Source organism: Peromyscus californicus, unplaced genomic scaffold (assembly GCF_007827085.1).
Source record: "Peromyscus californicus insignis strain IS unplaced genomic scaffold, ASM782708v3 Scaffold_9__1_contigs__length_137607984, whole genome shotgun sequence".
NCBI lineage: Eukaryota > Metazoa > Chordata > Mammalia > Rodentia > Cricetidae > Peromyscus > Peromyscus californicus.
The window spans coordinates 16,007,812-16,021,883 of NW_026294617.1; the positions used below are offsets into that span (position 1 = coordinate 16,007,812).

At 40.7% G+C, this 14,072-nt stretch overlaps 1 protein-coding gene across 4 annotated transcripts in view; it reads right to left on the reverse strand.

The window, feature by feature from the left end:
• Positions 1-14,072, reverse strand: part of Mccc1 (methylcrotonyl-CoA carboxylase subunit 1) — a 48,589-nt gene that overhangs the window by 24,185 nt on the left and 10,332 nt on the right. For all 4 annotated transcript variants that reach the window (XM_052730239.1, XM_052730241.1, XM_052730240.1 and 1 more), the window contains exons 5-9: positions 13,898-14,019; positions 13,250-13,397; positions 13,045-13,166; positions 10,290-10,401; positions 9,028-9,109 (exon numbers count right to left, since the gene is read on the reverse strand). In XM_052730239.1, the coding sequence (XP_052586199.1) occupies positions 9,028-9,109; positions 10,290-10,401; positions 13,045-13,166; positions 13,250-13,397; positions 13,898-14,019 (586 nt within the window). The remainder of the gene's footprint in view (positions 1-9,027; positions 9,110-10,289; positions 10,402-13,044; positions 13,167-13,249; positions 13,398-13,897; positions 14,020-14,072) is intronic.

A 14,072-nucleotide genomic window follows, 5' to 3' on the forward strand; every position in this document is an offset into this window, starting at 1 on the left:
CGGCACTGGGAGGAAAGGTGGCTTACACACACGAGACAGGAGGATTCCACAGCGCAGTATCACTAGGATGGTCTTGAGAATATCTTGTCTGAGCTTACTGCATGCAGAGTCAAAAGTCCTAACGTTTTTCTGAATCAAGGAACCCACACAAAGGTTATGCACATACACAGGGCATCAGCCTTCAGAGTTAGTTTAAGAACAGGAGAGAGACTCTGAAGGGAAATTGCTAAGAGCTAAGGTTGGGGAAGAGGGCACATGGCTGCAAGACAAACACGGGAGCTATGTTTTGGAATATCAGAGAGGGGTCAGAGCTCCAGTGAAATCCAGCACAGCCCTCACTCTCCATCAAGTATGGGTGATTGACCCAATTCCATAGCATGCTTTCCCCCACTCCACCTGTCCTCATTAGTTTTCTGTTGCTGTGATAAAACACCATGAACAAGGCTTCTCTGAACAGAAGAAAGGGCTTATCTGGGCTTACAGTCCCAGAGGGCGACAGTTGGCAAGTATGGCGACAGTTGGCAAGTATGGCAAGTATGGAGCAGGAAGCCAAAGGTGCACATCTGGAACCCCAAGTGTGAAACAGAGTGCACTTGGAATGGCCCAAGGCTTTGAAACTTGAAAGCCTGCCTTTAGTGATATACTTCCTCCAGCAAGGCCACATTTTCTAAACCTAGCCAAACAGTTCCACCAACTGGGGATCAAGTAATCAAACATCTGAGCCTGTGGGAGATATTCTCATTCAAACTATCAACGAAGGTGCCAGAGAGGTCAGCTCTGCCTTAAGATGAACAGAGAAAATGAAAGCAGTGGGGCCACACAGAGTGATTAATAACTGGATCTCCTCACAAACCACCCCCTTTGATTGGCAGGTGAGCAAAACTCAAGAAAAGGAAAAGTAACAATGGGGCTGTGCTCTCTCCAGAGGGTATGAAAAGATTTGCTCGACAAAGGCTGAAAACATTTACTTCTGATTTCTCAAATGACCACCTTGGAGGAAAGGAAATGGGAAGTCTTATTAGATTTTGAGAGAGAGAGAGAGAGAGCGAGAGAGCTAGCTCTCTCGCTCTCTCTCTCTCTCACTCACTGCTTACCTTAAAGAATCTAGGGTCACCTGGGAGACAGGGCCTCTGGGCATGCCTGTTGGGGATTACCTGGACTATGATTGAGGTGGGGAGGCTTGCCCACTGTGTGTGGCGCCATTCCATGCCTGGTGTCCTAGACTGTGTAATCAAAGAAAGAGAACTGACTGGCAGCAGCATGCATCCATCATTGTCTGCTTCCTGTTTGTATATTCAAAGTGACCAGATGCTTCAAGCTCCTACCCCTGCGACTTCCAGGCCACGGTGAACAGGAATCTTGTAGTGTGAGCCAGAACAAACCCTGTTTCTTAAGTAACTTTTGTTAGGTATTTTAAACGAAACTACGACATCGCTGTTAAGTTTGATCTATAAATTATACTAAATATAAACAAATACATGCTTATATGTAATATATGAACACATTTAAAATATTCTCTTTTTGTATTGTTATTAAGCAACCCACCTCTATTGCTGGTGAAACCCAGTCTCTGGAGGTAGCTACACTGTATTCTGGATTTTCTCATCACAGTTACTGTCATAACCCTGGCCTCTGCTGGAACACCAGCTCATGATGCCTCCATCCCTGCACTGCTATTCCTGGAAATGCCAAGACCACCAGTGTGGGAGAGGAAACCTTTGAGAGAAGACGGCAGTCTCCTGGGCGGTAGAAACTCAATACTTTTTGATACAGACAGCAACCCAAAGCCACAGGCAGACTGCAGCCTGGACAGACCTCAATTCTGCTCACGCTTTTCTCTTTTTAACATATAATTTTTGCCTCTAAAATGTTTTAATTGGATCATTTCTCCTTATTTTCTTTTTATAATTGTCTTTCCTTCTCTCTGGGATGCTAACTAAGGATTAGGCCAAGGATAACACATTTCTGTGGTGTTTATATTTAATTTGGTCTTCTTTTTCTCTCTTTTTTCATTTATCACTTCTAAAATTTTATTTTCCAGCCTTGTACACCTTTAATCCCACCACCTGGGAGACTGAGGCAGGCTAATTTCAGTAGTTGGGGGTTAGCCTGGTCTACTTCTGTCTTAGGGTTTCTGTTGCTGTGAAGAGACACCATGACCATGGCAACTCTTATACAGGAAAACATTTAATTGTGGTGGCTTGCTTATATGTCTGAGGTTTATTTCATTATTGTCATGATGGGAAGCAAGGCACCATGCAGAAAGACATGGTGCCAGAGAGGTAGCTGAGGGTTCTTACATCTTGACTTCGCAGGCAATAGGAAGTGGACTGTCTCAGTGGACATGGCTTGAGCATATATGAGACCTCAAAGCCCTACCTTCACAGTGACACACTGCCACCAACAAGGCCACATCTACTCCAACAAGGCCACACCTCCTAATAGTGCCACTCCCTTTGGGTGTCTTTTTCTTTCAAACCACCATAACATAGTTCCCAGCCAGCCAGAGCTACATAGTGAGTCTTGTCTCAAAAACAAACTTTTTTCCTCCATTTTTCATTTCCTTTCAAATATTTTTGTTTTATTATTCTTTTGTTATTCTTCTTTTGTTACTTGTATTGTACTAGTAAAAGCTTTTAAAGAGTTGCTGCGGTGTTTCTGTATCTGGATGTAATACGATGTCACCGTTACTACTGTTTTCTTCTTTCTCAATGGTGATAGAGCTAGAGCCTGATGCCTTAAGCATGATGGATGGATACTGTGGTACAGAGTATACCCAGCCCAGCTTTAAGAACCTGTGCCTCAATCCAACCATGACATAGTTCTCCCTCAATCTCGATGTGCTCATTACTTTCCTTGTTGCTGTGGGAAAAAAAAATCCCTCATCAAAGCAATCTAAGGGTTTATTTGGGCTCAGAGTTCAGGGGGCATGGTCTATCATGACAGTAAGGCAAAACTGTCATATTTTGTCCAGAGGCAGGAAGAAGGGAGTACTGAATGCTGGTGCACTGACATGAGTCCTCCCACTTCTATTACTTAATCTAGATAATCCTTCATAGGCACATCCCTATAGTCTCGCTGGTGATTCTGGAGCCTGTCAAGTTGACAATCAATGTTAACCTTCATGCTTGGCAGAGGAACTGATCATACACCAAGCCCCCAGTTGATGACTGAGCCACACACAGTGAGCATTAGTAAGGAATGTCTGGGGCCCTATTCCTTCACCCCCATAACGGCACACTAAGGAATGATCTAAGTTTAGTAGCTTCCATACACTCTAGACCACATGTGGCTGGCACATCTGGAGGAACACGAACACACACACACACACACACACACACACACACACACACACACACACTAAAGCTCTGTGGAGACAGGCTTGGTGGCGCTCACCTGCAATTCTAGCAGCACAGAAGCTGAGCACAGAGGCTGAGCACGGAGGATCACCACCACATTAAGCCTGCGCTATACTGTGAGACTCTGCCTCAAAAACAAATACAAATAAGCAAAAGCCCAGTTGAAAGAATCAATAGACGAGATCAAGGAAAGGAAAGGACACTAGAGCTTGAAGATTAGAACAGATTGTAATAAAGAAAACCAGCAAGGATGCACAGAACACGCAGGGCCACCGAGACACCGGAGAGAGGGTGACAGGACAACCAAGGAACAGTGGTGTGGTCTAATGCCACAGAAAACCCACTCAGTGAAGTAACAACAGAATCTCTCATGTCTTGGGAAACACAGACATCCAAGTACAGGAGGCATTTAGAACTCTATTAGATGCAACCAGAAAGGAACCATTCTATGTGTCCATTAAACTGCCAAAAGCATAAAGAACCTCAAAAACAGCAAGACAGAGAAGTACCACATCACTTACAAAGAGAAACCTGCCAGGATAACAGAGTTTTCTGCAGAAACTCTGAAAGCAAGGAGGGTATGAAATGCTGTATTTTAAACCCTGAGAGAAAAATAACAGCCAATGTAGAGTCTTGTCTAAAAGAACTATCCTTCATAATCAAAGGAGAAATAAAGGCTGTCAATATAGGCAAAAACTAAAGAAACTCATGGCCAACAATTCAGTGTTATAGAAAATTCTCTTATTTATTTATCTATTTATTAATTTACTTATTTATTTGAGACAAGATCTCTCTACATAGCTCTGGCTGTCCTGGAACTCACTCTGTAGGCTAGTTGGCCTCAAACTCACAGAGATCTGCCTGCCTCTGCCTCCGGAGTGCTGGGATTAAAGGCGTGCACTACCACACCAGCTTTATAGAAAATTCTTAAATGAATCCTCTATCCACAGCTGGAAGCAATATTAATAAGCATGAGAAGAGGAGAAAGAAGAAAATTCAGTGAGAGGAATAATCAAGCAAATCAGGTATGAGTCAAACACTGTTAATTCATTAAACTAGAGCCCCTAATGCAACAAAGAAAAAGGCATGAACACAGGTTACTGAAAACAAGTAGAGGAAAGCATCACAATGACAAGAACTGGTACATGCCATTAGTAACAACCCTGAACATGAAGGATCTTAATTTACCAATGAAAAGATTGAGTGTCTGACTGAATTAACAACAAGAACCACCAGTTAGCTGCCTACAAGAAACTCACAGCATCAATAAACGCACATACAGACTAAAAGTGAAAGGGTAGAAAATGAAAGTATGAAGAAGCAGAATCAGAAAGCACCCAGGAGCAACTATACTCATACTATACACACAGGCTTCACATCAAAACTGCTCAAAAAGGATAAAGGTAGACATATCAATAAGAGAAACCATTCACCATGAAAACATAAAACTGTAAATGCTTGATACATATACATCAGACATCAAAACATTCCATTTTAAAATAAACACGACAGAAAACTGAGGGGGAGGCAGACCCTAAGATATTACTTTCACCTAGTGCTAGTTAATTTTTGTCAACTTGACAAAAACTAGACTCACCGGGAAGAGGCAACTTTAGCTGAGGAGCTGCCTCCATCAGAATGGCCTGTGGGCATGTCTTTGGTGTTTTTCTTGATTGATGTGGGAGGGCCCAGCCCACCATAGGCAGTACCACCCCCTGGGCAAGTGATCCTGGATTGTATAGTAATTCAGACTGAGCAAGCCAAGCAGAACAAGCCAGTAAATAGTATTCTCATATGGCCTGAAAGTAAGACTCTTGGGATGAAGAAGGAACTTAAAGAGGGGAAGAGGGATGGTAGAAGGGAAGGGTGGACATGATCAAAGCATCATATGTGGAAATGTCACAGCGAAAACCCACTGATTTGAATAATACACAATAGTTGTAATAATAAAAACAGACATCATATGGTATCTGCTCTCAAAAGACAGTGGTATTAAACTAGAAACCAGTATCAGAAATATACCTGAAAACTAAAGAAAACTTCGGTACTTTATATTAAATGAAAATACAATTAAAATGAATGGATGTAGCAGAGACAGTGAGACAGTGTCTATGAATTTATAGCTGCAAATGTATAAGAAAGGAAGAGAGTATCAAATTAAATCTAGTAATCCAGTAACAGAAGTCAAACAATACAACTCACAGCAGAGGGCTAGAGGGAGGGCTCAGCAGGCTTGCTGCCAAGGCTGACAACCCAAGTTCAATCCTGGACATCACATAGAAGAGAACGGACTCCCAAGAGTCATCCCCTGATCTCTTCTTGTGTGCTGTGGCACACCCGTGTGCTTGTGAGCACACAGATACAACTATCTACTGATCTGTGCTCACGGAAGCACTATTCACAGTAGCCAGTCAAATGAGCGGTTAAAGAAGAGTGAGGCTGGGAAGACGGAAATCAAAACATGTTAGGTTTCCAGTTCACCCCAGTTAGACTGGCTAATTAAAAAAAATACCCCCCCCCAAAAAAGTGCACACACATACACATACACAGAGAATAAATAAATGTAATAAAAGGTCTTTAAAAATTATAGCAGGCTGGGCATGTTGACACATACACTTAATTCCAGCACTTGGGAGGCAGTTGGAGGACTGTGTATTCCAGGCAAGCCAAGGCTACCTAGCGAAACCTTGCCAAAATAAATAATATATATCCAGAAATCAATGAAATAAAATCAATACAGAAAAATAAAAAACATGTCCTTGAAAAGAACAATAAAATCAATACCATTTAGCTAGGCTGAGAGAAATAAACACAAATGGCCAGTGTCAGAAATGGAAGAACATCAGCACAGGTCTCAAGGTCATCAAAGGGACAATGTTGCCTTTTCTGTTTGCTGCTGCCTATTGAGCCCAGAACCTTCCATGTGGGAGGCATGTGTTTTCCCACTGACCTGAACTGCCAGACTTAAGGGAGTATTATCAACAACTCTTGGCTCATGAACTCAATGATCTAGATGAAACAGACCAATTCCTCAAAAGGCACAATTTGCCCAAACACACAAGAAACTGACATCTGAACAATCTCAATCTCTCCTCCCCATACACACACACACACACACACACACACACACACACACACACACACACATCAGGGGACAAGAGATGGTCTAGTGGTCAATAGCACTGGCTGTTCTTGCATGGGATCTGGGTTGGAGCCCCAGCACCCATATGACAGATCACAGCCATCTGTAACCCCAGTTCCAGAGGATTAACATGTTCTTCTGGCCTCTGCAAGCACCACACACACACATACTGTGCACACATACATGTAGGCAAACTACTTATATACATAAAAATAAATCTTAAAAAATGTGAAAAACCTGAATCAATTGTTGCGTTAATGATTCAGTAGAATAGCAAAGTTGGAGGAGTAACAGTACTCAGCTTTAAGACTTACTATAAAGGCTACAGCTAAACCAAGAGTGTATGATATTGCTAAATGAGCAGATGAGTGGACAAGAAAAGCAAGCCTAGACATAGAGACACGTAAATATACTAACATATGGCAAAGGGGCACAGGTAATACAATGGCACAAAGTCTCTCTATATTGTTGAGCTGGCTATTTGGGGTCCTTTGTCTCTTAATATAAACTTTGGAATGGGTTTATGGATATCCACAAAATAACTTGCTGGGATAATGGTACTGAAACAAAAACATTCAGAAGAAAAATAAGGAATCTAGACATATATTTTATATTTTTCACAAGTATTAATTCAAAACAGAAAACATGTCTAAATGTAAACTGCAAAACTACAGCCCTAGAAAGTGACATACAAGACTATCTAGATAAACTGAGTATAGCAATGACATTTACACACACACACCAAAGGCACAGCCCATGGAAGAGCTGAGAGGTAAGATTTCATCAAAATGGAAAATATCCCCTCTCCAAAAGACATCCTGAAAAAGCGAGAGGGCAAGCTGCAGACTGAGTATTTATAAAACAAATATAAAAAAGACAAAAAAAAGGATGAAAGACTCGGACCCTTTATCAAAGATATATGGATGGCAAAGAAGGATGAGATGCTTCATAAATAACTAGTAGGGAGTAAAAATTAAAACAATGGGGGCTGAGATGTAGTTCATCTGCACACCCCTGCTGCCTAGCATGCCCAAGGCTCTGTGGTCAATCCCCAAAATGCAAGATGAATGAATGAATGAATGAATGAATAAATAAATAAATAAAGCAATGGGCTAACAAATGGTCAACAATCTGAAGCACTGATATCCTAGTTTGCTCAGACGCAACTTGGGGAAAGGGTGTAGTTCATCTTACAGTCCATCACCGAGGAAAGCCAGGGCAGGAGTTCAAGCAGTGGTGCTCACCAGCTCACTCACTCATGGCTTGCTCACTTGCTTTTCACACAATCCAAGATGGCCTCCTCTGGGATGGTACCACCCACAGTGCACTGGGCCTGCCTACATCAATCATTAATCAAGAAAATGTCCCACAGACACGCCCTTGGGACAATCTGAGGGAGGCAATTCCTCAACTGAGGTTCCATTTTTCCAGGTGACTGTAGTTTGTGTCATCATGACAAAGACTGACCAGCACAACTGACAATGCAAATGCTGCAGGAGATTGGAGCGGGAACTGTAAACTGTTATGGGAATGTAAAAATAGTACTACACTTTGGAAGAGAGTTTGACAGTTTCTTTCAAATCAGAAAGCCAATCAGAAAAGCCAATCAGAAAAGGCTTTGCACTGCATGATTTCAACTATAGACATTCTTACAAAGGTAAACCATGAAGGCAGGATAAAGAGAGATGGTTGCCAGTATTTAAGGCTGAGGAAGAGCAGAGAGGATATCTATGTCAATGAAACTATTCTGAATTATACTACTAGTGCAAGAGTAGGTACATTCATTACACATTTGTCAAAACTCATAGGATGTATAATACTAAGGGTAAGCTCTAAAGTAGCTGTTCTCAACCTATGGGTCTCAACCTTTTTGGGGGTTGGAACAACCCTTCCACAGGGGTCACATATCAGATATCCTGCATATCAGATATTTGCATTACAATCCATAACAGTAGCAAAATTGAAGCTATGAAGTAGCAATGAAATAATTTTATGGTTAGGACTCACTGCAACATGAGGAACTGTATTAATGGTTGCAGCATTAGGAAGGGTGAGAACCACTTCCCTAAACTATGGACTAGGGTAGGTGTGAACCATGTAGGTTCACACAGGGTATGACCTGGTCCAGAGATGCTAATACAGCTGGAGGCTGGGTGGGGCAGGTGATGTGTAAGTACAACTCCAGCTTTCGGTTCAGTTTTGTTGTGATCTGAAAGACTTTTGGGTGTATCTCCATGGTAACGCTCTTGCCTAGCATAATATGAGGCCCTGGCTTCAATTCTTAGCTCTATTAACAAACAAAAACTATGCTCTAAAAATAAAGGTGAAAATTGATTTGTTTTATTTTGAAACAGAATAGGAAGTAGCAAACTTCTACATATCTGATTAGGCTAAGGGCTGGCTAGGAAAAGGTTTCTTAAAAGTGTACTTCTTACTGTAGATATAGTAAAAACATTTAGGGGGCCCAATTTATGTCCCTCTCATCTCCTGAAAGAAGATAATTTTTGCAAGGAAGTTTTAACATACCTGCTCCCACATACTTGACAGCCTGAGCAGCCCTGACTGCGGCCTCCCCCAGCTTTCTTCTTACTTCAGGATTAATACCAGGCTACAGGAAGGTATTAAAAATAATTTCCATTAGTACTGATCTCTATACATTTCCACCAGAATGCAAAAACAATTAAAATGGACATTAGATAATAGTGTATATTAAATAACTGCATTAAAAGATAATATACCAATTTGTCTGTCAACATACCAAAGTTTAAATGCTTCTGCTAGTAATGTCTATGAACCACAGATATTACTCAGTACAATTATATATCTGTATCCCTTGTATTTGCATAACAATCTTCCTAACTATACAAAAAATGACGAGTATTGAGCTGGAAAGATGGGTCAGCAGTTAAGAGTACGCACTGCTCTTGCAGGTTGTGAGCTGCCTGATATGGGTTCTGAGAATCAACCTGCAGAGGAACCCAAGGGAATCTGATGCCACCTGCTTCTACAGGCACTGTTTAAAACAATGTTCTACACACAGACATTGGTAATCACTGCTTAAAAACTATGTCTTACTGCAGTTGTTGACATGTACTTCAAATATCTCATATATTCTGCAACCAAAATTATATTTTGAATAGTGTAAGAACTGGCTAACTAGAAACCCCAGACCGCTGATGTTTCAGAAATACATATAACACATATTTCACCAATGGCGGTTGTAAACACCACAGAAATATAAACTCAAAAATAGGAAGCCCTCGCTTTGACCCTCACAGCAGCCTGAACCAAGTAAGGGGAAGTTGTCAAATAGAAACTGTATTTCCTCCACAGTGTAACTATTGGGCAAGAAGATGACTAATACAGTTTGGGAACATGCTGAAACAGTGGTTAAAACAAGACTCTTCTCTATGAAAAAGATGTCCAACAACCAGATAATTCCATTTTATTCATGTAATTAATTCTAGTTAATGACAGTGTGCTCTAACATCACTGTCCAGTTGCTAACTCTTAGTCAGATACTTGCACCAAGGTAGATCTTTCTGGACTGTGTCCAGAAGGAACATGGCTCACCTGTATCTCTGTACTGTCCAGAACAATACCGCCCCGCCCCCCCATCACACTCCCAACCCCCATGGATCCTCAGCTATGCACCAAAGTATTATCATTGCATTCCTAGTCAGATGCTAGGGATGGGAGACGTTAGCTTTACAGATCTGATGTGGAAATAGGATTGAGCAAGGTCTACATTCAAGAGAACCTCAGAAATGTCCTTTCAGGTTCCTTACCGCTGGGGCCTCCTCGATGATCTTCTGATGTCGCCTCTGTACACTACAGTCTCTTTCAAACAAGTATACTGCATTGCCATGGCGATCACCAAACACCTGGACTTCCACGTGCCTATTTCAAGAAGAAACCAATGTGTAATATGCTTCATTAAGGGTTCAAAGATTTCACATTTATCAACCCAAACTGTTGGCCAAAATGACCAAGATTCCTCCATTTTCTCTGAGGAAGATATGTTCTTCTGGAGTCCGTGTTGAGGTTACAGATTTAGAAACATAGCTACAGTCTTGTAAAGTCCAAGTAAGAGAGCTTCTACTTGGATGACAAACACCAGAGAAACAAATGTACATGTCTGAAATGACTGTTAGTTAAGAAGAGTGAAAATATGGGAGATCTAAAATTGGGGTACATCACAAAGGAAAAAAAATCAAAGGCTGATAAACTTGTTTACAAAAGTTATTACAAACTATAGTTCATAAAAAGGTCAGTGATAACCAACTTTTTAAAGAAAACAAAAAACTGTTACAGTCAGACTCTACAAACATGGAAGACTGAAATCAAAATCTCATCTCTAAAGGAGCTAGAAAGTAAGTCAAACAATAAGTTAAAAATAGTAAGTCAAACAAGTACATAAAGATATAGATCATTAGTATTTCAAGAGTGTCCTGACATTAAATCATGAAAAACCAAAAAGGCATTTTAATATTGAGTAAAAAAAACAAAAAACAAAAACTAGCAAAATTCTGACAAGTCACACTGAGAGTGAACACACATACTGCCTGTACAAATGAGGCTCACACATCACTTGGTCCCAGCTAACAACCCAGGGCGAGTGAAGGCATGGGTCTTAGGGGAGAACATACAAGTACCACTTTACTAAACCAGTGTAATCCCTAACAACAATCTAAACATCTGTCTTCACATCCACAGGTAAGTGTTGCTAGCCCTCATCCCTCATCAAGGAAACTTCTTTTTGCAACAAATGGAGACCATCACAGAAAACCACAAATAAGCAAAACACAAACTTGTGGATCCTATTCCCACATGGATACATCTACAAATCACTCCTGCACCTAAGGCTCAGGGAACATTGTAGGAAAGGGGGAGGGACGATTGCAAGGGGCAGAGGATCAAAGCAGAAGCTGTGCTCTCCTAATTATTGATCTGTTTTGAATTGATTTATTTCTTAACTATCAAACTGCAATTAAATTTTATTTATTGTGTCAGGCTCAGGTAAAGTTCCATTATTGTTTTAAGATTTACTTATTTTTGTTTTATGTGTATGGGTGTTTTGCCTGAATGTATGTCTATGCACCACACTCATGCCTGGAGCCTGACCCACATAGCCAGAGAGGTCATTGGATCCTCTGTAACTTGAGTTACAGACGGTTGTGAGCTGCCAGGTGGGTGCTGGGAATTAAACTCAGGTCCTCTGCAAGAGCAGCCAGTATTCTTACCTGCTGAACATCTCCCTCCAGCCCTCCAGTTCCATCTTTATAAGGTGTAAAACAAAACCATAAACAACTCAGGGCCCTCTTTAAAGAGAATATAACATTAAAGAGAGTTCTTCCTGGACTCTTTTTAAAAAAAGAACTTAGAGCTTCAAGTTCATTGCCTGCAAGGTAAAGTCTTTCTATGCATGGTTCACACATGAACTGTTCTTTCCACTTGACTTAAAGGATATATATATCCACACACATACATATGTATATATACACATATATGTGTATGTATATATATATATACACACATACACATATATTATGTACGTATATGTATACACACACATATATAAACACACACACACATATATATATTAGATACAAAAATCTAGGACATAGGAAATTTTACAATCATTATCTTATTTTTAAAAACAGGAAAAGCTAGGAATCTTTATGGTCCTCTCTGGTAGTATCTAAAGATGCTCCTCAGTGCAGCAGTTTAGAATGTGAACTCTGGAGTCAAATTGCCTGCATTCAAATTCCAGATTTACAACTTAGTAGTTGGTGACCACAGGCAGCAAGAGTTACTCTATTGCGTGGTGCCTTGATGCACAAACTGAAAGTAGGAATACATTTCTGGGGTTGTTAGAATTAGGACAATAAGATCACCTAGAATAGGAAAACACTGAATCTAGCACATGATTAGTGTTAGCTAGGAGGACTACTGCTTGTTAACATAAAATAATAACAAAAATCTTCATAACTGAATCCGGTTAACTAGCAAGTTCCATCTTTTTAATCCCTCAACTAATGCTAAGAGCTCTGTAAACACAGCTGATTCTTAGAAGAACATATTTATACTGGAAGAAAATCCTAAGTTTCACCAGTAACAAACGGACTCTGGGACATCAATGTCACAGGGCCATTCTGCCTTAAACCAAAGTACTAAGGCAGAATCATTGTTTACTAATGTAGAAAGATGCCTGGAGTATATCACTGAATAACATTATAATGTTATAAATGATTCTATCCACTGTTCTTCTGGGCATATTTGTTTGTTTCTTATGTGTTTGTGTATGAGTTTTCTATCAACATAGAAGAAAATATTGAGATGCAAGCATACTGTCCTCTAACTCATGACTACATATGTACAACTGGGGGACTTCAAGATCTTATATAGTGTTACAACATCAGAGCTTAAAGAATATACATGCACTGCTTAAACACACACACACACACACACACACACACACACACACACACACACACACACACACTCATTCCAAAGCCAAAAAAACCAAACCAGCAAGTTGACCTTGGAGTGTCCACGAACTTCTCGATCAACATAGCATCATCGTTGAAAGACTTCTTAGCTTCTCTCCGGGCTGATTCTAACTGCTCTTGGAATTCTTTTTCAGATCTAATGATCCTCATGCCCTAAGAAAGCAAGAATTGTGTGACCACGACATAAACATAGACCTCTAGCCGGAAATGGCAGGGAAGGGTACCCACAACCTTACTTTTCCTCCTCCACCACGGACAGCTTTGATCATAACAGGGTACCCGATTTTCCCAGCATGCTCTTTCAGGCACTGGTCAGACTGGTCCTCGCCATGGTAACCTTCCACGACAGGGACTCCAGCAGCAGCCATAATGGACTTGGATGTGCTTTAGAGTAAAAACACCAAGATGCCCCAATTCTGTGATATCGACAAATCCTAACTGTTTAAAGAATCATTGCACAAGTAAAGGAAGGACTTCAGCCTGGGATCAACATGACAGCACACACTAAAACTCCTTGTTACACACTTGCCCTTACTCCCCGTGGTAGATTATCCCACCATCTTCGAACCCCACACAGCTAATATATATCTTAAAAACACTAATTACTTGTATGTTTTCCATAATTCAGTGGAATTTTCCAACATGCCAGAAGAGTAACAAGAGTATAATTTAGAACACCTGTTAACAAAGCTGGCAAGATGGCTCAGAGGGTAAAGTATGTGCCCTGCAAGTCACGAGCTTGGTCCTCAGAACCCATGGAAAGGTGGAAGGCTTGCATGTGCACACACATGCATGCACACACACACCCACATACACAAAATAATAATTTAAAAAATATCTGTTGTAATAAAACAGACTACTTCAATTTGCCTTATGATGCTTACCTCTTTATACCCATATCTCTAATTGCAGACGAAGGAGGGCCTATAAAAATAATCCCTTCTTGCTTACAAAGTTCAGCAAATTCCATGTTTTCTGAAAGAAAGCCATATCCTGGATGGATGGCCTATAAAGGAGAGAAAGCACATAACTTACCAGCTAGCAGGGCTTTGGTGCTGG